General features: G+C 38.5%; 1 protein-coding gene across 4 annotated transcripts in view; it reads right to left on the bottom strand.

Moving 5' to 3' along the window:
• Nucleotides 1-25,259, bottom strand: part of ap3b1a (adaptor related protein complex 3 subunit beta 1a) — a 242,475-nt gene that overhangs the window by 172,619 nt on the left and 44,597 nt on the right. For all 4 annotated transcript variants that reach the window (XM_072257854.1, XM_072257856.1, XM_072257857.1 and 1 more), the window contains exons 5-7: nt 22,982-23,142; nt 20,143-20,209; nt 360-542 (exon numbers count right to left, since the gene is read on the bottom strand). In XM_072257854.1, coding sequence (XP_072113955.1) covers nt 360-542; nt 20,143-20,209; nt 22,982-23,142 — 411 coding nt within the window. The remainder of the gene's footprint in view (nt 1-359; nt 543-20,142; nt 20,210-22,981; nt 23,143-25,259) is intronic.

Here is a 25,259-nt window from a genome sequence, read left to right as displayed (position 1 = left end):
CCTATTCCTACCCTGAATAGCACTACCTTGAAGTCCTACTCTTTAGCCTCTCCCCTAACTCCTTATACTCTCTACACAGGACTTATTACCTCTTTCTGCCTTCGTTATTGGCGCCATAATTTGCGTTTTGTGGAGTCAAGTAATGAGAATGTAATTTTAACTACTGTATTCTTTTCACTATGTAACTTATTAGTAACCAGTGGTGACTGCAATTTAAACTAATCATTTGAATATTCACAAACAACTCAATACTCAATTTATCACTTCATTCACTAACATTCACAAAGCAGCCAACCAATTGCAAACAGACAAGTATGAGGCAATTAAAAAGACAGTTCTTTTCTCAACACTTTACTCACCTCTTTCCATGGGCTTAGAAACTGGGTTCGGGCATAACGAGTTAGCATGTTGATTATGACGACCTGGCCCCACTCCTCCACATCTACCAATAAGTTACATAGTTTGCGGTAATTCTTGTGAATCAGGTCAATTCGCTCTGGGCAGACTTCCTCAAATGACATTACAACACTTCCAGCTACTAGCTGTGAACAGACAACACAAAACAACATGAGTGAAGGGAAATCTGAATAGATTCTTGAAAAGATATCACTGTCCAGAGCATCATCATTGGCATGAAAATGTTTCATAGAACATAGAAAACCTACAACACAATACAGGCCCTTCAGCCCACCAAGATGTGCCGAACATGTCCTTACCTTAGAGCTACCCAGGCTTACCTGTAGCCCTCTATTTTTCTTATCTCCATGTACCTATCCAGGAGCCTCTTAAAAGGTCCTATCGTTTCCGCCTCCACCACAGCTGCTGGCAGTCCATTCCACGCACTCATCACTCTCTGCATAAAAAACTTACCCCCGACATCTCCTCTGTACCTACTTCCAAGCACCTTAAAACTATGCCCTCTCGTGCTACAGGAAGAAATCTGCAGATGCTGGAAAACTATGCCCTCTCATGCTAGCCATTTCAACCCTGGGAAAAAGCCTCTGGCTATCCACATGATCAATGCCTCTCATTATCTTGTACACCTCTATCAGGTCATCTCTCATCCTCCGTCGCTCCAAGGAGAAAAGGCTGAGTTCACTCAACCTATTCTCATAAGGCATGCTCCCCAATCCAGACAACATCCTTGTAAATCTCCTCTGCATCCTTTCTATGGTTTCCACATCCTTCCTGTAGTGAGGCGACCAGAATTGAGCACAGCACTCCAAGTGGGGTCTGACCAGGGTCCTATATAGCTGCAACATTACCTCTCGGCTCTTAAACTCAATCCCGCGGTTGATGAAGGCCAATGCACCGTATGCCTTCTTAACCACAGAGTCAACCTGCGCAGGTTTTTATTAAACTAATTTTACGAACAGGCTAAGTTAAGCTAAAACAAACAGAAACATAAATTAAGCTGCAAAGAAAAAAAAACTTTAAAATCTAACTGTCAGTTAAAAAAGCTCCAGATACACAGATTTGGGAAGCATGCCGATATGAACATTTTTAAGTGTTCAAAGCCATTCAGACCTTAATGAAATATCTAAATACTTGTGGAAGGCATCCAAAAATAACAAAATGCTGAGAAAAGAACAGGACTTTAAAAATATTCAGCAACAGCAAAATGCAAACTCAATTCATAAGAACTTGTGGAAAAACAGAAATCTATGAAGGAACATATAACAGATTTTTAAAGCTAGGAGTCCAGATAAAAGTGATACAAAGCAAGTAGCATTCAATTTCTGCAAATATTAGAGTTGTAGTTAAAAAATGCAGATAAAGTGATTTAAAATAAATATAATCAGAAAGGGACTAAGCTAAATGGGAAGTAGCTATATGTCATAGAAAAGAGTGTATGTACATTAAACAGAGCATCTCTCAGAGATAAGAGATAAGAGAATTTAATAAGAGATGTTTTGGAAAAACAGTTAATGGGCAAATCGGCAGGCACAGGATAAATACATCCCATAGCTGAAAAAGTGTTCTGAAAGGAAGATGAAACAACTGTGGGTGACAATGGAAGTCAAAGACAACATAAAAGCAAAATTGAGGGCATAAATATAGCAAAAATTAGTGGGAAGTTAGAGGATTGGGATGCTTTTAAAAACCAACAGAAGGCAACTAAAAAAGCCATAAGAGAAAAGATGAAGTATGAAGGTAAGCAAGCCAATAATATAAAAGAGGATACCAAAAGGTCCTTCAGATACATGAAGAGTAAAAGAGAGGCGATAGTAGAAATCGGACCACTGCCAGATGATGCTAGAGAGGTAGTAATGGGGACCAAGAAATAGCAAACAAACTTAATAAGTATTTTGGTGTAGATCTTCACTGCGGAAAACACTACAAGTATGCCAAAAATGTAACAGTGTTGGGGGCAGAAGTCAGTGCTTGGGAAGCTGAAAGGTCTGAAGATAGATATGTCACTTGGACCAATTGGATGACCCAGGGTTCTGTAAGAGGTAACTGAAGAGACTGTGGAGGCATTAGTAATGATCTTTCAAGAATCACTATATTCCAGAATGGTTTCAGAAGACTGGATAATTGCATATGTCACTTCACTTTTTAAGAAAGGAGGACGGCAGAAGAAATTATAAGTTAGTTAGCCTGACTTCAGTGGTCGGGATGATGTTGGAGTTCATTATTGAGGATGAGGTTTCGGGGTACTTGGAAGCACATGCTAAAATAGGCCTAGGTCAGCAAGATTTCCTTCAGGAAATCTTCCCTGAGAAATCTGTAGGAAACCTTTGACGAAATAACAGGCAGGATAGACAAAGAAGAGTCAGTGGACGTTGCTTATTTGGATTTTCAGAAGGCTTTTGACAAAGTGCTGCACATGAGGCTGCTTAATAAGAGCCCATGGTATTATAGAGAAAGATACTAAAATGGATAGAAGATTGCCTGACCGTCAGGAGGATAAAAAGTGGGAATAAAGTAGGTGTTTTCTGGTTGGCTGCCAGTGAGTAGTGGTGTTCCGCAAAGGTCGGTGTTGGGACCACTTCTTTTCACGTTATATGTCAATGATTTGGATGGCAGAACTGATGGTTTTGTGGTCACATTTGCAGAAGATACAATGACAGGTAGAGGGCAGGTAATGTTGAGGAAGCAGGAAGTCTGCAGAAGGACTTATACAGGGAAATGTATGACCATGCGTTTTGTTAGGAGGAATAAAGGCATAAACTATTTTCTAAATAGGGAGAGAATTCAGAAATCAGAGGTGCAAAAAGACCCGGAAGTTCTTGTGCAGGTTTCTTTACAGGTTGAGTCAGTGGTAAAGAAGGCAAATGCAATGTCAGCATACATTTTCAGGAGTCTACAATACAAGAACAAGGATGTAATGTGATCACTTTTGAGGCATTGCTGAGACCATACGGAGTTTTGAGAGCAGCTTTGGGGCATTTATCTTAGAAAAGATGTGCTGGCATCGAAGAGGGTCCAGAGGAGATTCACAAGAATAATTCCAGAAATGAAAAGGGTTAATGTATGAGGAGTGTTTGATGGTTCTGCTCACATTCCACTCACTGGAGCTTAGCAGAATGGGGCGGGGCGAGGGGTATCTCATTTAAATATATCAAATATCGAAAGGCCTAAATGGGGTAGGCGTGGTGAGGATATTTTCTATTGTGTGTGAGTCTAGGACCAGAGGGCACAGTCTCAAAACAGAAAGGCATCCATTTAGCACAGAGACGAGGGGCAATTTCTTCAGCCAGAGGGCAGTGAATCTATGGAATTCATTACCACAGATGGCTGTGGAGGTCAAGTCATTGTGTATATTTAAAGTACAGGTTGATAGGGTCAGGGCATCAATGGTTATGGAGAGAAGGCAGGATAATAGGGTTGGGGGGAATAATAAATCAGCCATGGTGAAAAGACACGATGGGTTGAATGGACTAATTCTGCTCCCATGTCTTATGCCTTTCGTTCTTGTGCATTTCTCTATTAAAAAAGAAAGAGTAGTTTTATTCATCATTGAAACATCAAAACATACAATGAAATGTAACAACTGCATCAACGACCAACACGATCCTAGCATGTGTTGGGGGCAGTCTACAAGCACATGTTGGGGGCAGTCTACAAGCGTTGCCATGCTTCCAGTGCCAACTTAGCATGCCCACAACTTACTAACCCGTTACGCCTTTGGAATGTAGGGATCTAGAGGAAGCCCACATGGTCACAGGGAGAAATGTACAAACTCCTCACATACAGAGCAAGAATTGAACCCCAATCGCTGGTGCTGCGAAGTCTTATGCTGGCCCCTAACACTATCATTTTGTCCAAATTAAAGAGCGATAAAAGAGATAAAATGATCTTATGTAAATGGTGCTCGTGATTTCTTTCAATGTCCTCAATGACTTCATATGGTAGAAAAGAACTAAGCTAAATAGTAGGGACAAAATAGTTATCAGGGTGCTGCCTTGAATAGGGAAATACGAAATTGGTTTGAGTAATTGCATCTTTTGTCTCTGCCCACCCCAAACCCCTTATAGATCAATGCAGATTATGGGAAGGTAATTTTTAACGTTATGAAAAGATGATACATGCTTCTAGTTGATGTTTCCGATGGCTTCTAATAGCTTCACAATTTTCAGTTTTAATTACAACTAGATGAGAAATGACCTTAAATAACTCCAATTCCAACTGACTCAATTAATTCCCATTTGACATAATTTTACAAGGTGCCACTTAAATATAGACAAGAATTATGAACAGCCTTTAGCTAGTGTTACAAGTAGCATACACATCAATTAGTTCCCACCTAGACCTCCTCTGTGCCAAAGAAAATAGCCCAAACCTTTTCATTAGCTAAGATTTTCCAGTTCTGGCAATGTTCATGTAAATTCATTTATCCATAATAAAATAGAAAACTCCAGAAATGCTGAGGTCATCCCACATCTATAGGAATAAATACAGTGCTGATGTTTCAGATCAAAGACCTTCATCAGACACTTTCTGACGAAAGTCCTTTGATCTGAAAAGTTAACTGTTTATCTTCCCACAGATGCAGCTTGCCCTGCTGAGCATTTCCACTTTCCATTTTAGATTTCTAGTATCTGCAGTTTTAATTTTTTTTTTACTCCTGTTTACCCATGCTGTTGCAATACTGCTTTTCGAAACTGTAGTGACCAGGATTGTACACAGCATGCTAGCTTTAGTCAAGCTAATACATCAAACAGTTCTTGTTCTTAAACGACATATCTCCATGAAAGTATCTTGCATGTCCCTTGAATTGGCTTATCTTCCTGTATTATTTACTACCTTCAGAGATCTACAGATAGGTAGATCATGGTCCCTATGGACTTCTAGTTAATTTTGTATCCTCACACTTCGCTTGCTTCCCAAGATACAAAAAAAAAGAGATTACTTGATACTATCCCTAGTAAGGATATTCCAAGGTAAAGCAAGCAATTCATCTTGGTTCAAAGCCAGTGGCTCAATAACTTATTCATAGAGGTTACACATGTAAGGTGACCATCGGAAGGCATGCCAAATTATTACTTTGGCTATGTAATTCCACTGAGAATCACTTGAAATGGTTTCAAGACATACAATTTTAGCTGAATCTGAGATGACAAGGTGACTTACTTCCCAGAGTGCACATCTAGGCACAATGTGAAAATCAAAACAAGCTGCAGATTCTGAAAGTCTGAAATAAAAACAGAAAATACTGAATAGACTTAACAGATCAGGCAGCACCCTGCAGGGTCTTAAACATTAATTGTTTTTCTTTCCACAGATGCTGCCTGAACTATTTCCAATATTTTTCATTTTTATTTTCAGGATAAAGTGTGTTTGGAAATTTTCATTCAGTAAATCTGAGAATCAAAACTCTCTTGGCAATAGACTGTATGACAAAGAATTATTACAATCTATACCAGTCACCATATATTCTGTAAAACTTGATTTTCTGACAATCAGATTACTCTCAGAACTGTATACACATCAACAATGGCAGCTTCTCCAGTCTGGAGACTGGAATGAACTGCAGGCCACTCAGAATAAGGCACTAAGCCAAAGTCAAATTATTTAATATATTTCACTTAAAGTGCTTACTTTAGTGATAGAAACAAACTCTGGTTCCACTTTTAGAAGTTTGTGCAGATTCAGCATGTAATCTAAAACCCTGACAAACTTCTACTGATGCAGAGTGGCATGTATCCTGACTAGTTTCATCACAGCCTGGTATGAAAACACCAATGCCCAAGAATGGAAAAGCCTACAAAAAGTGGTGGATACAGCCCAACTCATCACAGGAAAAGCTCTCCCCACCATTAAGCACATCTACAAAGAGCACTGCCACAAGAGTGCAGTATTCATCATCACGGACCTCCACCATCTGTGCTCTCTTCTCGCTGCTACCAAGAGGAGGGAGTTATAAAAACCTTAGGTCCAATACCACAAGGTTCCAGAACAGTTACTACCCTTCAACCATCCGGCTCCTGAACCAGTATGAACATCTCTCACAACACTCACTAAACTGATCACTGACCACAACTTATGGACTCAGTTTCGAGGACTCTACAACTCATGTTCTCAGTATTATTTATTTATTATTACTTCTTTTTGTATTTGGGCAATTTATCAGTCTTTGTGTATAGTTTTTCACTGATTCTATTGTACTTTTGCTCTGCTGTGAATGCCTACAAGAAAATGAATCTCTGGGTAGTATTTGGTGACATGTACAGCAGATACTTTGATAGTAAATTTACTTTGAACTTTGATGATGCAGCATGCCAGCTGACTTTGGGTTCCCAAGCTGGGGTCCACAGACCCCTTGGTTAATGGTGGAGGTCTATGGCATAAAAAAGGTTGGGAATCCATACTTTAGATAGTATTTGCAGCAACAGGACTGTAGTGATATTGGTGCTTTATAAGCCTCATGGAATTGGTATTTCTGAGATTTCTGCTACATAGTCTGACCATATATCAAAATACTATTAAGTATTCAGATCTTCTTTATATAATGACAACAAATCATACTTGCACCAAGTTGGTACAGTTAATTACACCTATTAAACACTTCAGTTTCTAGCTGGGCACCATACAAGGAAATGAAAACCCTGAATAATACCTTGAGTAGATACATGCACTTAGATGATATTTCAGAAGCTTCAGCAAGACTAATAGCATTAATAATTTTAAATGTTTTCAATTTTGACTCTGTACTTAAAAGGTCATTATCTTTAATGTTATTCACAACACTGGACATTATCAAAAGGAAAACATCTCTGAATACAGCTTTAGTCATTATTCTAGACATTGTTTTGATCATGCTGGGATTTTATGCATTGCCTGTTGAGAATAAACGTGGAGCTGCATTTATTGATTATAGTGATCTTTCACTCTCAAAATTCTAGTTTAAATTCTTCCCAAACACATTTTCCCATCAAATCAAAAATCAAGAAGCTTTCATTTTTACCACAAAAGCTGTTCAAATATTAGTTTGGTTTTCATATTCTTTAAAAAAACTTCCGCACAAGAATGCTAACTACACACACACACACACACACACACACACACACACACACACACACACACACACACACACGCAGATATTTTATATATAATAAATATCATAGACACACACACTAATCTATACATTTTTTCCTATTGACATGCTTTCATTGAAAGTGTCAAACAAATGTACCAACAAAAAGAACTCTAATTATAAACTGAACTCCAACTTTTTTATTCTGTGGTTCCTCATTCAGGATCAGCTGGGACATTTACTACCTTGCAAGGTTATTAAACCAGAGACCAGAGAGAATAAATACAGGTGGTTCATCCAGAATGATAAATAACCTGTTTTTTAACTTAAATGCTCGAAAGTTGTTCTAACAACAACTTGCTTTAATATCATGTCTGTCCTTAATGTCTTCTAACAAGGTGACAGAAGCAGACATAACTGACAAAAAGATTCAAAGGGATCGAGGAAAAAAAAGTTTTCATGCTCTGTAGAGGTAAGAACTTTCACTCGCTTCTACATACGGTGGAGTCAAACTGATTGCTGCTAGAAAAAAAATCTTGAATGATCATATTAAATGATGTGACTACAATATATGAACTAACAAGTGGGAAGATTAGCCCAAATAGCTCTTTTAGGCAACATGGATTTGTTGACTTTCTTCAATGTCATAATATCTACGGCTCCAGAATGTTAACAGAATGTGTCAGGGAAGAGAAACAGCTTACAGAGCATTGCAAGGTGAATTAACTAACCCATCTAATTCATCAGAGCACACACTAATTCTAATTAATTTTATTTAGTTTTCTGCTAATAGACACCCAAAAAGTAAAAACACTGAACATAACAAAGCCCTTCATATTATAATTTCCCAATTAGACCTATTTAATTACTCAATACTCTCAGGCATCACTTTCCACTTAAAAATAGGTAGGATATTGCTGGTTTGATGTCAAACAAGTTGAACCCCAACCATGCTTAACTCACAAGTTTGGTTTGCTGCGCCAACACACATTTGTGCTCAAAGCAGGAGGGAAAAAAAATCAATAAAAATGAATCTTCGAGGTTATTTACCTAATCCTCCCATTAGTCTGAGCAGACAGTCAGATTTAAGCATAGGTACAAATTGACACAGAGAGAGCCATTCATCCATGTGGGACAAGGGCAAAAAAAAACCTGAGTAATGAAAGTGAGTATTTCATATCAGTCTTCAACAAGGACGATGATACTGTTCATATTGTAAATCAGCTAAAAACCAATGTAGATACTAGAAGGGCCAACTACACCTAAAGTGGATAAATCACTTCGACCTGACAAATGTGCCTCAGTTCGCTGAGAGGAAGGAGAAACTGCAGAGGCTTTGATCATCATCTTCTAAACATAAATAAACTTACGTTGTGCTCATGGACTGACAAATTATAAATGTTAACCTGATACAAAGTTAAACCTAAAAATTATAAACCAGTTTGTATAACAATGGTGGAGGCGAAGTTCTAGAAACAAACAATTGCTTGGCAAGATGTAGATTTAGAGAAAGTCAGCATAGATTTGTCAAAAAGCAAATCATATTTAACTAACTTTAGAAGGTTTGCAATCAAATAAGAAAGGGTCAATCAGAGAAATCCAATTGATATATTGTATATTGAGTCCTAAAGGGCATTTCATAAGTTGCCACTTTAGAGGCTCTTTATTAAGACTGACGGCCATGGAACAAAAATGAGTTGCAGCAATACGAACATAAAACTTGACCAAGGAACAAGAAATGGGGTAGTAGTGAATAGTTTGTTTATCAAATTGAAGTATACAGCACAGTTCATTGAAAGTGAGAGGCCAAGTTAAATTAGAGGTTACAAAAGCAGGTGATGTTGGGTTTTACAAACCGAGGCACAAAGTGCTAAGGCAAGGAAGTCATTTAAGATTGTTTAATGTAATTTTCAGTACACAAATGTAAAGGAGAATGAAATAATTGTAATCAAGATCCAATGCAGCATAAAAAAAACACAGTATGATAAAAACACAATAAATATAATTACATGAGATAGCTTATATACATCAATTGATTGTGTGTACATGAAGTGACGCTAAGTACAGGAGTGCTTGTACATAAGGTGACTCTAGCAATAAATTATAAAGTAGTGGTGGGGGGGTGTGTGCTGGGGTAGGTTAGTAGGTGGAGGTGCTGATCAGCCTTACTGCTTGGGATAAGTAACTGTTTTTTGAGCCTGGTGGTCCTGGTGTGGATGCTACGTAGCCTCCTCCCCAATGGGAGTAGGACAAACAGTCCATGAGCAGGGTAGTTAGAATCCTTCATGATAACGCTGGCCTTTTTCCCGCACCTTTTTGAAAATATGTCCTTAGTGGCAGGTAGGCCCTAATGCCAGTGATGCATTGTGAAGCCTTCCTGCCCACTGCAGTACGGTTTCCATACCAGGCAGTGATGCAGCATGTTAGAATGCTCTCTACTGTGCTTTCATTAAAGGTTGTGAGTACTGATGTGCATAGTTCAGCTCTCTTTAGCCGCCTCAGCAAGTAGAGGCATTGGTGAGCTTTCTTTAACTGTGAAGGATGTATTTTGGCACCAGCAGAGGTTGTGCGAGATGTGCACCCCCAGGAATTCGAAACTGCTTGCAGTTTCCACTGCTGTGCCACCAAACTAAAGAGCAATGTGAGTGGTGCTGGTTCTCCTGAAGTCAATAACCATCGCCGTAGTTTTGTCGACATTGAGGAAGAGGTTATTTGCCTCTTCCAGCTCCTATCTGTGGGCTATCTCACTGTTGCTGGTGACGAATCACAATGAACATTAGACACTGATTTGTCCACAACTGGAGCATTGTGACCAACTCTGTGTGCCGCAATGTAGAAAAGAGACAGAAGTTCTGAAGATCATGCAGAAGATAGTCAAAATGGTTCTATTAATGAAGGACTTTTATTAAATGGACAGAATAGAGAAACTGAGGTTATTTTCCTTCGAAGAAATTATGAGGTACTTCAAAAATATATAAATTAATGAAAGGTCCAGACTGAAATGTTCCCATTGATAAAGAGGGTCAAGAATTAGGGATATAAAATGAAAAGATTTCCAGCAGCTGAAGAAACTCTTGTGTTTTCGATAATGATGCGGATTAAGTAAACTCTAAGTGATTAGGGTTGGAATACCTGTCATATTAAGTAAAGGCAAGATCAATTGTAGTTTATAAAAAAAGGAGCTTGATAAACCTCAGAAAGGAAAGAATTTGTAAGGCCTTAGAGAAAAGGGAAAAATGCTAGGTCAAGTTGAGTTCCTTCTGTGTTGAGTCAGTATGGATTCAACAAGTCAAATGGCATCCTCCTGTTCTGTAACCGCGCAATGACTTTGTAAGTGGAAAAAAGTTCTTAAAAGTCAAATGGCATAAATAGGTGATCAGGCAGCAGCTTACAAACTTATTTCATGCACACTTAAGTTTATAAAGTATAATCTAAAGTGCAACTTAATGGTCAAACACATTTCTCAATCTGATTTTTAACTATTATGTTAAGCAACTGTTATTAGAGTTTCGTCATATATCTGTTTTAAAATTTGTCTTTAAATATCTTTTTAAAAAGAAACACATTGTTATGTTTTCTCTTGGTTAATATGACAATGATTTACATGGATGAAAAGTTTTATTTGTATCAAGTAATGCATTTTTCTTTGAAAGCAAATGTAGCAAATGGAGAATTGTGGCTACCGGATTTCCTTTTGAGCAAAGTTCAGCTAATATTAACACACAGTTACATATCTTGTAACTTTCAAGTACATTTTTAACCAATTCAGAAATTTAGGAAATAAGGTTTACACTTGCTGCTCCCTAATGCATGTAAACACACTTGGTTCTGCTAAAGCAGTACTTCCACTGCAAAGAAACACATGTTGAATGGCTGGGGTTAAAGTGAAACAGAATTAGCATATTATACTTATCCAAATGGAGATTACAATATTCCTGACAAACTGGAACTTTAAATCTGTATCTACATTAAGGTTCTTCAACATTACATCACACTGAGATATTAAGAGCAGTTAATTGTTGGTAGATTTGAAAGCCAGCCAATCTCGGCCAAGGAAGTGGCTTTTTCTTTAAAAAGAATCTGATATGGTGCAATTTTAACCTGTCAGCTTTTCCTCAGGCAGCAATCATTCATACTGTAGAAACTACAAGCACCACATGGATGCACAGATAAAAAGCATTTTAATTTCTCTCTCACTGGGAAAACAATGGATTTTAGAAGGAATAAAATTCACTCCCAACAATATCAGCAGTATGCTTATCAAATTGAAATTGCAATTTTTCATTTATAGCTTTTTTGCATTAACCCAATAAACATGGTTCATTTTTCTTCTAGCAGAGACTGCTGATTTTCTGTGCTGTTGCTAAGAACTTCAGCCATTAGCTGGGCTCCTAGGTAAACTACATGCACCATCAACAAAAGTGACACCCAATCTATGGAGTTCATATTTTCTCCAGATTATCTATGCTAGTTGACAAGCTGGTAATGGAAAAATCACACGAAGCAAATGGTTCCTCTAATAACAATAAATTTCCTATAAAATTATGAAGGGTACAAAACGTTTCCTTGCATCTATTTTGTCATGAATTCTAATTAGCGCTTCACAAACCTGAGAGTGCTAGGTCATCACGAGAAGAGTGGTGTGATGTGATTGATAATAGAGTACAAGTCAGCCCTTTCTGCCAACGTTCCCTTCTCCTAAATTAATGGCCATCCCACCTGCCCTAATCATACAGCCCAAATGATATTCCCTCCGTATTTCAATTTTCTGCAGGCATGGAAAACTGGAAAGATCAGTCATTTATCTTGTAATAGCTGGATAATAGATCTATCACAATGAAACATCTGCACAAACTCACAGTATTTTTTTTCACAACAGTGAACAGTTACAATCAAATCAATGTTTATGAACAGTGATTTAACATATATCTGACTGAATAAGCAAAAGTTAAACTAACTTATTACACACAAACATGCATGTGTACACTTCAAAAGCAGTACTTCAATCTGTTTTGTAAAACTTCCTTTTGCTTAAAATGTTTGCAATTGTCACTTTCAGTTTATTTTGTATTATTTCAAAATGATTTTTTAAAATCTGCAGCAGGCTTTTAATCAATAACTAGATTAATGCAAGATTAATTTTCAATTGAAACAAAATATAAATCAATTTACTTTGGTCCCTTCAACAGATTGAACAAAAAAGGTTTAAAGTATAATCTAGATGTATTTTCTGTTTTTAATATAAATACGATTGAGATCACGCAAACTAAAGTGACAATGCATTTCTAAATGTTTTGTATCAAGTGACTGTATGAAGCTGCACTATGCATCTTTCAAACATTTTCCATTTTACTTGTACTAACTGACATAGTGTCATGTTCAATGGTATAAGGAACAGCCATGGGTTCACATAATGGAAATTCATGCATATTCAGGTGGAATCACAAACTTTGCTGTGCAATATTTCACCTGGTAGGGGCTGAGGGGGTGGAGGTCCTTCTGTTGGATTAGCAGGGGTACAAAGTATTGTAAACAGTGTCTTGGACTGAGGTCTATATTGAAGAAAGTAATCTTGGTATCTGAGACCATTCGCAAGTCAAATGACACAGCCGCAAACAATGTAACTAGCAGAACAAAACTTGCCTACTAAATTGCTGTTAAAATTAAGAGGCACGGACCTCAACATGTTAAAATTAAAATGATAAAAAACTACATTATTTTTATTCCTTACAGCAATAAAATCCCCATGGAAATGAATGAGCGAAGAGAACAGAATGTCCATTGTGAAGACTAAAATACCAGTGGGCTTCTGCTCTGTTGTTGGACTCTACGTTGACTTCAGCAGAACATTCAATGACTGGAAATCATCAAAACCCAATATGTAAGGTGAGAGCACCTGCACTCGCTTCCTATGCAAATTTCACAGGGAATGCTGCCAGAACTTTACAATAAAACTGAAACATAATTCATATCTACCCTGAATTCCTGTTGGAAAATAAACATACTTGAGAAATAAACATATACAGCAAAAACTCAATTGAGATGCATTCCATGTTCAGCAGCTGAACAGCTAGGCCATTTCCTGAATGCTAGGGTACTCCATCTTAAACAGAGAATAGCAACTTGTTTAAGCACCAGAACTGCACTAGAGGCTACTGAAGCATAACGCCAGCAACTTCAGAAAAGCAGAAGGAATATCAAAAAGATCTGACAAGAATTATTAGCAGCATCAAACCATGAATCAAGATAACTTCAAATGTTCAACGTTACCATTGTTAATAAATGTTCCACACCCCCGGTCAAAAACTGAAATTAATTCAGTTTAAGGTAAATTATAAGAGGATGTATTTAAAATGTATAATTTTTATACTGTAATTTCTTAAATATTTTATAAGATGTACTCATTTTATTAATTTACCAAACTTGCTTTTAACTCCCCTTAGATAATTAACAGACACAAGTAAACAAATTGAATTTGTCACCAAGTAGCATACAATGTGTAAGTGCATAAGGAGGGGCAACAAAGGCTCAATCTACAATTAAAAAATGAACAAATCAGTGCAGAATTAGTTCACATAATCAGCACACTTCTTAAATTGTGATGTTGATGAAGCCAGAAGAATTATTCTAGCTCAACATTTGTAATAAACAAAAAAGCTATTTGGACATCACAAAAGCTGTATGATTTCTCTCCTGATCTATCTAAATTCTCTCAGCAACTAACTACACCCCCCCCATTACCCAGTTACTTTACCTTTCTTTTCATGGTTCCATCTGCTCATCTCCTACACATTTAACCAGTGAGCCTCTTATCCTCCTCCAGTTCCATTCTCCCTCATCTGCTTTCACTTTACATTCCAGAATCTGCAGACCTCTGTTGTTTCCATGTGTTTCCTTCCAGCCGCTGTTTCCATGTGTTTCCTTCCAGGTGCTTCCACCACCTTCCTCTCCTCCAGCCTGGTTCAGCTACTCACCATCTCCCTCCTCACTCGTTTCCACCTGTCACTTGCAGCTCCTGCTTCACTCCCATGACTTCATTTCTTTTTACTGGCTACCTCCCCTCTATACTCTTCCAGCCCTGACGGAAGTTCCTGGTCTGAAAGATCCACTATCCCCATTGCTTCAGATGTCGCTTAACCCAGGAGTTCCTCCAGCAGTTAATTTATTGATCCAGATTCTAGAATCTGCAGTATTTGTCTCTCTCTCTCTCTCTCTCAAATTGAACCACTGCTCAATCAGAGCCAATATAGGCTAGGGAGCGCAAGATCAATGGGTAACAAGGATTTGAAAGTTGGTATAAAAGCAGATGACCTCAGGTTTACCAGGAGTTGTATCAAAAAGAGTAGAAAAGGAGTCTGTTTGAATAGTCATGACTCAAGGTAATGAAGGCATGGGTGAACATTTCAGTGGTTGAACTGAAGTAGGGATGGAAAAAGATATATCTATAATGTACCTCCAACGGTGTCCAGTTTCAAACAAAGGCAAGGAGAAAGGAAGGAGTAAATGGTTAGCACATGGAAACACTGCTCCTCGTTTCCTAACATGAATACTAAGTGCCAAAATTTGCATTACACAGTTCCCATTTAGTAATAATACTGCTATTACAGAAGAGTGTCAACGGCAGAGCTTGTGTGCTATCAGTCCATAGTATACGGTGATTGGACAGAGGTTTATGTCATGCCATCGAGAACATAAGAGAATTACTGCACATGTTCTCATTCAGGAAATGACATTAGTGGAAGGGAAAACAAAACCAAAATAAAACTGGAAAAAAATAATTGCAATAACCATTCCATTCGTCTTTGAACTGATTTATTTTGGGCACAACAGATGTAACGACTGATGTTATTTCCCCAATCTAAAATAAACTTGTACACTTCAGCAGCCTGTTGATTTGCATAGTAACTGATATGTTGTTTAACAGGCACACGTTTAGTGTTGAAACAACAGTTTACAAAGACAGATGAAAATTACACTGTCAGGCAGCTCAAACTAAAGAAAATAGGTTACATTAAACTACTTTAAAATGTCAGGTTAGTTTGGACTTTCACTGTCAAAGCCCATTAATACAGGAATAACACCGGCTCTGTTAAATGGCTTTGTCTGGTCTGCCAGGGTTGAAAAAAAATCAACCTTCTAATAATTAAGGATTTAAGTTTATTTCATTGGTTTAACTTCAGAACTTCTTCAACCAATGGATAATCATCAGTAACTGAACGACACAGATGATCAAATTATGATCATTTGAAATGCAAGTCAAATACCTGCCAATGTAATGAAAACTATATTACTATTTGGGGAAACCTTCAAATAAAACAATATTCACTAATTCAAACTGAAAAAAAAGCTTACAAAATAAAAACTGTGTGTGACTGGACCTGAACCAAAGTTTTAGTCCTTTCCCCAGACTGCTAACCAATCTCTTCCCAACATCAAGTGATGCTAGATATAATTCAATTATTAATATAACTTACCCCACAGACAACTTTAATTTGTGCAAGAGGTGCTTTTTGTGTATTTTTTTAAAAAAACATATATTCAAAGATTTTGTCACAACACACTAGTGATATTTATTCTGCAAGTACGCCATTTCCTGGAGACCAGTTACTCCGTCTAAGTGGCAGGATCCAAAAAGACAATAACTATGCATGTCCTCAATATGGAATCACAAAAAAAAACAATAAAACGATTCAAAGGGCAATCAAGAAGCCAAAGAAACAATAATTGTTTGATGCAGTAGAATGTCAAAAATAATCAACTTACATCCATGTGTAAACGAGTACAAAACAGAAGGGAAGATTTTTGTAAATCCTTTGTAAAGATTTTCAGAAGGGATGGCACGAAAAAGCTGCATCTTGGTATATCTAACAATAACATACCAATTACCAGAAGTCTACAAAAAAAAATAGCAGTTTGGGTGATCTCCTGTCATGTACAAGCAATTAAAAATGGACATCTCTTCAAAGCAGTAAAATGCACATTTAAAACTGATTTTTTGAGAGAAAAAAATCCTGACTAAAGAGGTGACAAACATTTCTAATGATATACCAGGCAAGACATTGATATAAAAAGGAGCTTCAAGCTGCAGTTGAACGCTAGGCTGAGCAAGTCGAATTTCTTGAGGGACAAATCCAATGGACCTAACATCTTCTGTCACCTTCCAGTTTCTCTTACTATTATATTAATAGCATCTGTCTGTTAGTTGGAAGGGCAGAAACTTCTTGTTGCTTTCTCCAGCAACTATCTGAAGATAGATGTAATTGATATCAGCCTTCAGCACATGACACAAATGATTTGACAATGATATATATTACATTAAACAACACAAGTGAGACTCTTATGGCAATAGCCATAAAAAAAAACAGGGCAAACCAAATATTCTTCAAAATAGAGGTAAGAGCAGGAGAGATAAATAACAAGAAGCTTAAACATAACAGAAGATTTGTGGAATAGATTGAACCCGATTCTGATTTTGAAGATGAAGGGCCTTTTTCTATTGCATTACTGCAGAGCACAGGTCAAATTTCTTGTTATTTACTGTATCTTAAGAGAGCTTGGAAACAAAACAAATTATAAAGAAAGTGTGAGTTGTTCCTCCATACTTAGGGAATGATTAGAAATGAGGACAGGGTCCACCTGGCCATTAACTGCACATTTGGTTCTTTCAAGTTCAGAAATAGAGCACCAGAAAACAGAAATGTTAAATGTACCACTTGTGCATGATGTTAAGTTTTGAATCATTTTACCAAACTACAAAGACACTTAATACTGCACTGTAGATCTAAAGTCTGGCTTTGGTATTCATTTTTTTCCTCAATGCAGTTGCCAACAATCAGCTCTGAAATAAACTGAGAAATAAATACAGATTTTTAACAAAAATTGGAATTTACAGCCTGGATCTTAATTATTTACAAGGAAATTGGTAAAATGCATTTTAAGTCATTTGATTTAATTATACCCAAAAAAGTAGAAAACAGGGGTATTTCTTTGGATTATCACATAGTCAATAAACCTTTAGTTACTTCTAAGTGAAGAGAAAATTCACAGCTTGTCAACATTACCACTACATTAACAGAGTGCCTGTATGACATAAACAATAGGTATTATCCGTAGGTATTATGTAGAAAATCTGTTCCACTAAAACTCACATATTTTAGAAATCTAATGATGACCTGGTGGGAAATTAAGCTCATGTAGGAACCTAAAGCAAATAATGCAAAAACCAGCTGAAGCATTATACTTGTTTTTGCCCCCCCCCCCACCGCCCCCAACAGATATGGAGCGCTTTAGAGAGAGGAAGGAGAAAATAAGCACACACAAAATGTTGGAAGAACTCAGCAAATCAAATCTATGGAAATAAATAAACAGTCAACATTTTGAGCCTAGATCTTTCTTCAGGACTGGAAAGGAAGGAGGACAAAAGGATACCAGAACAAAAAGGTAGGGAAAGTGGAAGGAAGGTAGCTAGAAGTTAACAGGTGAAGCCAGGTGGGTAGGAGTGGCAAAGGGCTGGAGAGGAAGGAATCTGAAAGGAGAGGAGAGTGGGCCATGGGAGAAAGGGAAGAAGGCGACGACCCAGGGGGAGGGGAAAGGCAAGAAAGAAGAGGCCAGCGTGGGGAAATAGAAGAAGGGAGGAGGAGGTAATTTTTTTTAAATCAAAAGGAGAAATAGATATTCACGCCATTAGGTTGGAGGTTACCCAAACGGAATACAAGATGTTGCTCCTCCACCCTGAAGGTGGCCTCATCATGGCACAAGAGGAGGCCATGGACTGACATGTTGGAGCAGGAATCAGAATTAAAATGTTTGACTTTATTGAAAGGAAAAAGTCAGAGTTGGGCAAGAGACCAAAACACTACCAGGACTCATGCCATAACTGTCAACTAGATTCTTGCCCATAAGGAGACAGGGAAAATGATAAAGTGACAAAACAAATTACCTTCTTGCAACAATACCAGCTTCACCATGGAAATGAAAGTAGATCATCCGTGTCCTTCAAACAGACACTGTGCATGGAGACTAAATGTACAGCGCTTGGTGACATAAAAGACTGTAAAACCAACAACTGAGAATTTCAGATATCTCTAGCTTCCTATAAAGTACTTTACTTCCAGAGCATGAAAGCAAAAATAAAAAGTACAATTGTAGAATAATGTCTCCTCCTACAGGTGTGCTCAGGTTACTACTGGGAAATAACTATTAGAAACTAATAAATTCCTTCCCTTTTTTACTTGACAAGGAAATAACTGGTATTTTATAATACAGATTACAACATATCTGCTCAATTTTATTAATTATGACAGACATGCATCAAGGAGTAGGATTAAATTAAAATCAGAAGAAAAAAGTTTAATAAAAATGTGTGCAATTGTATATCTGTATTTTTAACACAGCAAAACTAGCATTATTATTTGTCAACGCAAACACAAGGAAATCTGCAGATGCTGGAAATTCAAGCAAACACCATCTCTTCTTTCATTAGTCCTGACGAAGGGTCTCGGCCCGAAATGTCTACTGTACCTCTTCCTAGAGATGCTGCCTGGCCTGCTGCAATCATTATTTGTCAAACTGAACTTTGGAAGACTTGCTATAAAATACAGTTTTATTGTTTAATATTGCCTCAATTATATCAATAACAAGTAATTCTACTTAAGTTTTACAGGTCTATAACCTGTAAGAAGTTGCCAACCTTTAACTTTGTTATTGATGTCCACTTATCAGTACACCTGAACGTAATTACCCAGGATAACTATGATCACTGCCACCGTGATCAAATGGGTACAGCTGCAAATCTTGAACCTTGAAGGGCAGTACTGTAGTATACTGGTTAGTGTAACCTTATTACAACACCAGCAAGCTGGATTCAATTCCGCTGCTGCCTGTAAGACTGTAAGATATAGAAGCAGAAGTAGGCCATTTCAGCCCATCGAGTCTGCTCCACCATTCAATCATGGGCTGATCCAATTCTTCCAGTCATCCTTGCTCCCCTGCCTTCTTCCCCTACTCTTTGATGCCCTGGCTAATCAAGAACCTATCTATCTCTGCCTTAAACGCACCCAATGACTTGGCCTCCACGGCCACTCGTGGTAACAAATTTCACAGATTTACCACCCTCTGACTGAAGTAATTTCTCCACATCTCTCTTTTAAATGGACATCCTTCAATCCTGAAGTCATGCCCTCTTGTCCTCGACTCCCCTACCATGGGAAATAACTTTGCCATATCTAATCTGTTCAGGCCTTTTAAAATTCGGAATGTTTCTATGAGATCCCCCCCATTCTCCTGAACTCCAGGGGATATAGCCGAAGAGCTGCCAGGAGCATGTACTTTCTCTCTGTGACCGTTCTGGGTACTCAAAATTCCTACCACACTCCAAAGCCGCATGGTTAGGGTCAGTGAGTTGAGGACATGCTATGTTGGTGCCAGAATCAATGTGACATTTGTGGGCTGCCCAGCATATCCTCACCGATTTGATACAACACAAACAATGCATTTCACTCTATGTTTTGACATTTCAATGCAAGTGTGACAAATAAAGCTAATCTAAAGATTTTAAGAATATTGACAATGAAATAGTTTGTAACCTCTATCTAAATGGGACATAAATATCCCACAACTTTCAACCCTGAAATAACTGGGCAATGTAGGTGGCTGTCACTCACCGTACTTTTGTCTTTCAGTAGCTTTTCAATTACCTCCACTAAAGGCTCCTTCTGCTCCGGATCAAGACTATGGGTAAGAATGAAAATAATTACTTACAGTAAATCTTCAGATTTTAACCTTGACTAGTGTAGTGAACTTTAACACAATTGGCAAAATATTCTTGGCTGCTCATCTTTCTGAAGGGATCAATTAGTATTGCAGACTTATTTGTGTCCAGAACTCACTGTCCAACATCTGCTGTTCCACCTCTCACTGCACCCTGTTGCTGGACTCCACAAAGAACCTGACCTTGTTGAGAATACCTAGTATGATGTTGGAGGGTGAGGGGGGGGGAATTGTGTATACACCATTTCATACATTAAAACCATAAAGTGCATTAACTTGAATAGGAATTCATGGCCTGGCAATTTACATAGGCAAATGAGTTTTCAAAAGCAAATATTTTAATTTAATTATTTTTGTGGTTAATTAAATATTTCCCTACAGTTAGATGAATGTTAATAGATTTGAAATGTTTATTAATGTTAAAGATTAATAAGTTCCATCTCAGTTTGGGTAGGGCACATGCTGATCTTTGTCTTCTTCCAAAGGCTTGTCTAAAGCATTCTGGTGGCTCAGGGATGATTATATCTCACTGGAGTCTTCCAACATTCCCACAATGCATCTGTACTAGATCACATAGGGTGCAGAAGGTAAGCCAGACAAGATTTCCCTAACTGATTAAATTATTTAGTTTTTAAATGTGAACTTAATCAAAGGTTTGTTTTATTCAGCAACTACAAGATATTGGATACAACACGTTTCAGTAACTGAAGTAGGAAAAGTAACTAGGTATGTAGGACAGCAAGAGTTAACACTGGTGAATTGCAAATGGGATACTGAAAGGGAAGACCAGATTCTCCATAATAATTTCTTAATGGCCTTCTGGTAAACTACCATTATAAACAGAAGCCTAACCAAAACTTTTACTAATAATTGGTAAATAGACTTAACACTAACATAATCAGAAATGCTTTTACTGGATAAATAAAGTACCAAATTCTATTATACTGTTCCAGAACTTGTCTGGGAATATAAAGAATCTTCAAAGTAAATAAACTACCGATTTCTGTAATCCGGGGAACATTACGATAACCCTAACTCTGCAGTTGACAGTTCACACAAATATGAATTCCTGCACACAGGTCCAAAGATTTAGCTTAAAAAAACACTACCACAGAAATTGCACAGATGTTTCAGGTCAGCCAATGGCAACCAAGTAGTGAGACATTAGAATGGGTTATCAATTCTATTGACCGAAACAACTATACGGTATAATATATTCTGTAAAATAACTCAAGCAATGCAAAATTAGCACACAAAATTTAAAGTATATCAAAATTTAAAAGAAGGATATCAATTGAAACTTTTCACCTGCTCATATTCAGCATCCGACTCAAACTACTGACATCTTAGATACTGGTTGACCTACAAGGTAGTTCACATATATTACTTCCCAGCTCTTTATTTCAACTCCTCCTCCTCTCCCAGATTCACCTATCACCTTGTACTTTGTCCTCCCTTCCCCCACCTCCTTATTCTGACTTGTGCTCCCTTCCTTTCCAATCCTGATGGAAGGTCTCAGCCTGAATCATCAACTGTTTATTCCCATCCATAGATGCTGCCTGACCTGCTGAGTTCCTCCAGCATATGGTGTCAAGATACGCTAGATTTCTAGCATCTGCAGTACCTCTTGTGTCACACGTCATTTTATTAACCAGAAACAAAGATTGGCACGTGTCCTCAATCTAACTCAAGGAACATTATGCCATCCGCTGTCCCATGGAGGATTAGTGACACCAATAGTTTGGACTTCCATAAAACAATTCACTACCTTCTTTGTTTCAGATAACTATTTTTTTCCACTTTCTGACAAGTATCTCAGAGTATTCTACCACTCCCAAATCTTGAAATTACCAATTACCATAAGACCATGAGACATAGAAGCAGAATTAGGCCATTTGGCCTATCAAGTCTGCTCTGCTGTCCAACCACGGTGATCCTTTTTCCCCCTCCTCAGCCCTGCTGCCTGGCCTTCTCCCCATAACCTTTGATGCTATGTCCAATCAAGAACCCATCAAGCTCTGTCTTAAATACACCCATTGACCTGGCCTCCACAGCTGCCTGTGGTAACAAATTCCACAGATTCACCACCTTCAGGCTAAAGACATTTCTCAGCATCTCTGTTTAAAATGGACACCCATCTATCCTGAGGCTGTGTCCTCTTGTCCTTGACTCTCCAACCATGGGAAACATCCTTTCCAAATCTACTCTATCTAAACACTTCAACATTTGTTAGGTTTCAATGAGATTCACCCCCCCCCACTCCATTCTTCTAAATTCTAGCGAGTACAGACCCAGAGCTATCAAACACACCTCGTACGATAACCCTTTCATTCCTGGAATCATCTTTGTGAACCTCATCTGAGCCCTCTCCAATGCTAGCACATCTTTTCTCAGATAAGGAGCCCAAAACTGTTCATAATAATAAAGATGAGCCCTCACCAGTGCCTTATAAAGCCTCAGTATCACAGCCCTGCTCTTGTATTCTAGACCTCTTGAAATGAATGCTAACATTACATTTACCTCCCTCACCACCAACTCAACCTGCAAGATAACCTTCAGGGTGTTCTGCACAAAGACTCCCAAGTCCCTTTGCATCTCAGATTTTTGGATTTTCTCCGCTTAAAAAATAGTCTGCACATTTACTTCTTCTACCAAAGCGTATGACCATGCATTTTACAACATTCAAATGCTAGAAACTAGAACTCAATTACAATTTAAAAATTTAACACTTACCTGTAAAGTTTCTGAATAGCATGGGCAGCAGTTTTCCGCACATATGGAGACAGGTCACTGGCAGCTTCCTTAATAGACAGCATCATTATTGGAACAATGATTGATACTCTGATACTGGACAGGACTCGCAAAGCACTTGCCCGAATCAACTGATTAGGGTCCTAGGATAAATTGGAACAAACAACAAACTGACTTAGTGGAACAATGTTACCTCCTGTCCCTATCTAAATTACTTCTTTTAAAGTTTCACTGATGACAACAATTTTCAGCATCTAACTTGATGAACTACTTTCTACTTTCATCTCAGAAGCAACAGTGAGACTTTTCACAATAACCCAGATCCAGCACTCACGCAGGCTATGATTATGTGATCAATCCTACTCTCCAAGACAATCCTAGAGCCAAGTAGCAAGCCAACGTTTAGCACAAAATCCCCAAATGACACTTTGCATAAAAAGGACTTGTTTTTTGTTCCAGTTGTGCTTTCTTGTAAATTGTGCATAATTTATGTTTTTCTTGTGAATGCTGCTTATATTCTATGTGCCTGTGATGCTGCTACAAGTTTTTCTTTGCACCTGTGCATATGACAATGAACTTGATTTTGAAATGGACCAGGGCCAAATCCCTCATAAAAAACTTCGCTAAAACCCTTTGTCAGACAAAAGCCATATACAGTATCAAAGCTACTAAAAACTGTCAAAGTTTCTTACTATCAGGATTAAAGTGCCATGAAAAAAAGTAAAAAAAAACCTAAAATTCCCTGAAAAAAATTAAGAATGAAACAAACATTTAAACTTACAATTCACCTCATTCTTAACTTGCTCACCACTGAAGAAATGTCATTCAAATGATTAAATTACCTGATCTCACACAGTTCAAACCAGTTCACAAAAGCAGATTCTGCCCTTGGATTCTATGCGGAGCCCAATACTTCCACTGAAATTCCACATGTTTGAGACACTAACTTGGGTCAAAACATCCTATCCCATCAGCTTAGCACAGTTGAGCTCAATCATGCTTACAAAAGGGTAGATTAGATGGCAGCATTCATGAAGTCGATGACACCATATTTAACCAAGGAAATTGGACAGCAATTGCAGCATCTCAATTAAGAACTGGTTGGGATGTCAGAGCACGAACATTTTAAACTTCAAAGCCATTTTAAATACAGTTATAGGGGAAATTCAAAGTGCTCTCTTCAAATTAAAAACTTCAGATACCAAAATCATGCATGTTCCCATTATGTACAATGTACAGCGTGAAATGGACTGCTTCTCACAAGCCTGTGACAACTTCGGTCTCACTATCAGCACCAAAAACACCGAAGTTATGTACCAGCCTGCCCCAGGAAAGCCATACCAAGAGCCGCGCATCACGGTGAAAGGCCAGAACCTCCAGGCAGTCGACAATTTCACCTACCTGGGCAGCATACTCTCTCGTGCAGTGAACATAGACGCTGAGGTCAACAACAGGATTGCCAAAGCCAGCGCTGCCTTTGGGAGACTCCGTGAGAACGTCTGGGAGCGGAGAGGACTCAGCCTTACCACCAAGCTGAAGGTCTTCTGTGCAGTGGTCCTTACCACCCTCCTTTACGCCAGCGAGACCTGGACTGCCTACAGCAGACACGCCAAACACCTCAACCACTTTCACCTGAGCTGCCTCCGCTGATTCCTCCACATCAGGTGGCAGGACAAAGTCCCCGACACGGAAATCCTGGAACGAGCTGGGCTCCGCAGCATCTACGCCCTCCTGCTGAAAGCCCAAGCCAGGTGGGCTGGACATGTGGTCAGAATGCCAGACAGCCGATTGTCTAAGCAGCTGCTGTACGGAGAACTGTGTCAGGGCAAGCGCTCAGTCGGGGGGGGGCAGAAGAAACATTACAAAGACTGCCTTAAAGCATCCCTCAAAGGCCTGGGTGTCGACATCAACACGTGGGAGACGCTTGCCCTCGACCGTCCAGCTTGGCGCAGCAAGATCACCACAGCAGCCCGTGCAGCTGAAGTCAGGCGCAACGAAAGCGTGCTGTGCTCAAGGCCCGAGCAGCACCCACCCACTTGTGTCCCACATGTGGGCGAGCCTTCAGGGCCCAGATTGGCCTCATCAGTCACCTCCGGACCCACAGCCACCAATCTCCCATTTGACTTTAAAGCCATGGTCATCTTCGACTACGAAGGACGAACAGCAACAACGTCTTCCAAATAAAGGCATTCAACATTAAAAATTAAGAGAAACCCCAGGAATGCATGTGGAATATAACTTGGATCCACAAGTAGAATTC

Source organism: Mobula birostris, chromosome 5 (genome assembly GCF_030028105.1).
Source record: "Mobula birostris isolate sMobBir1 chromosome 5, sMobBir1.hap1, whole genome shotgun sequence".
Classification (NCBI taxonomy): Eukaryota; Metazoa; Chordata; class Chondrichthyes; order Myliobatiformes; family Myliobatidae; genus Mobula; species Mobula birostris.
The sequence above is the reverse complement of the archived record's forward strand: the minus strand, read 5'-3'. Positions and strand labels throughout refer to the sequence as shown.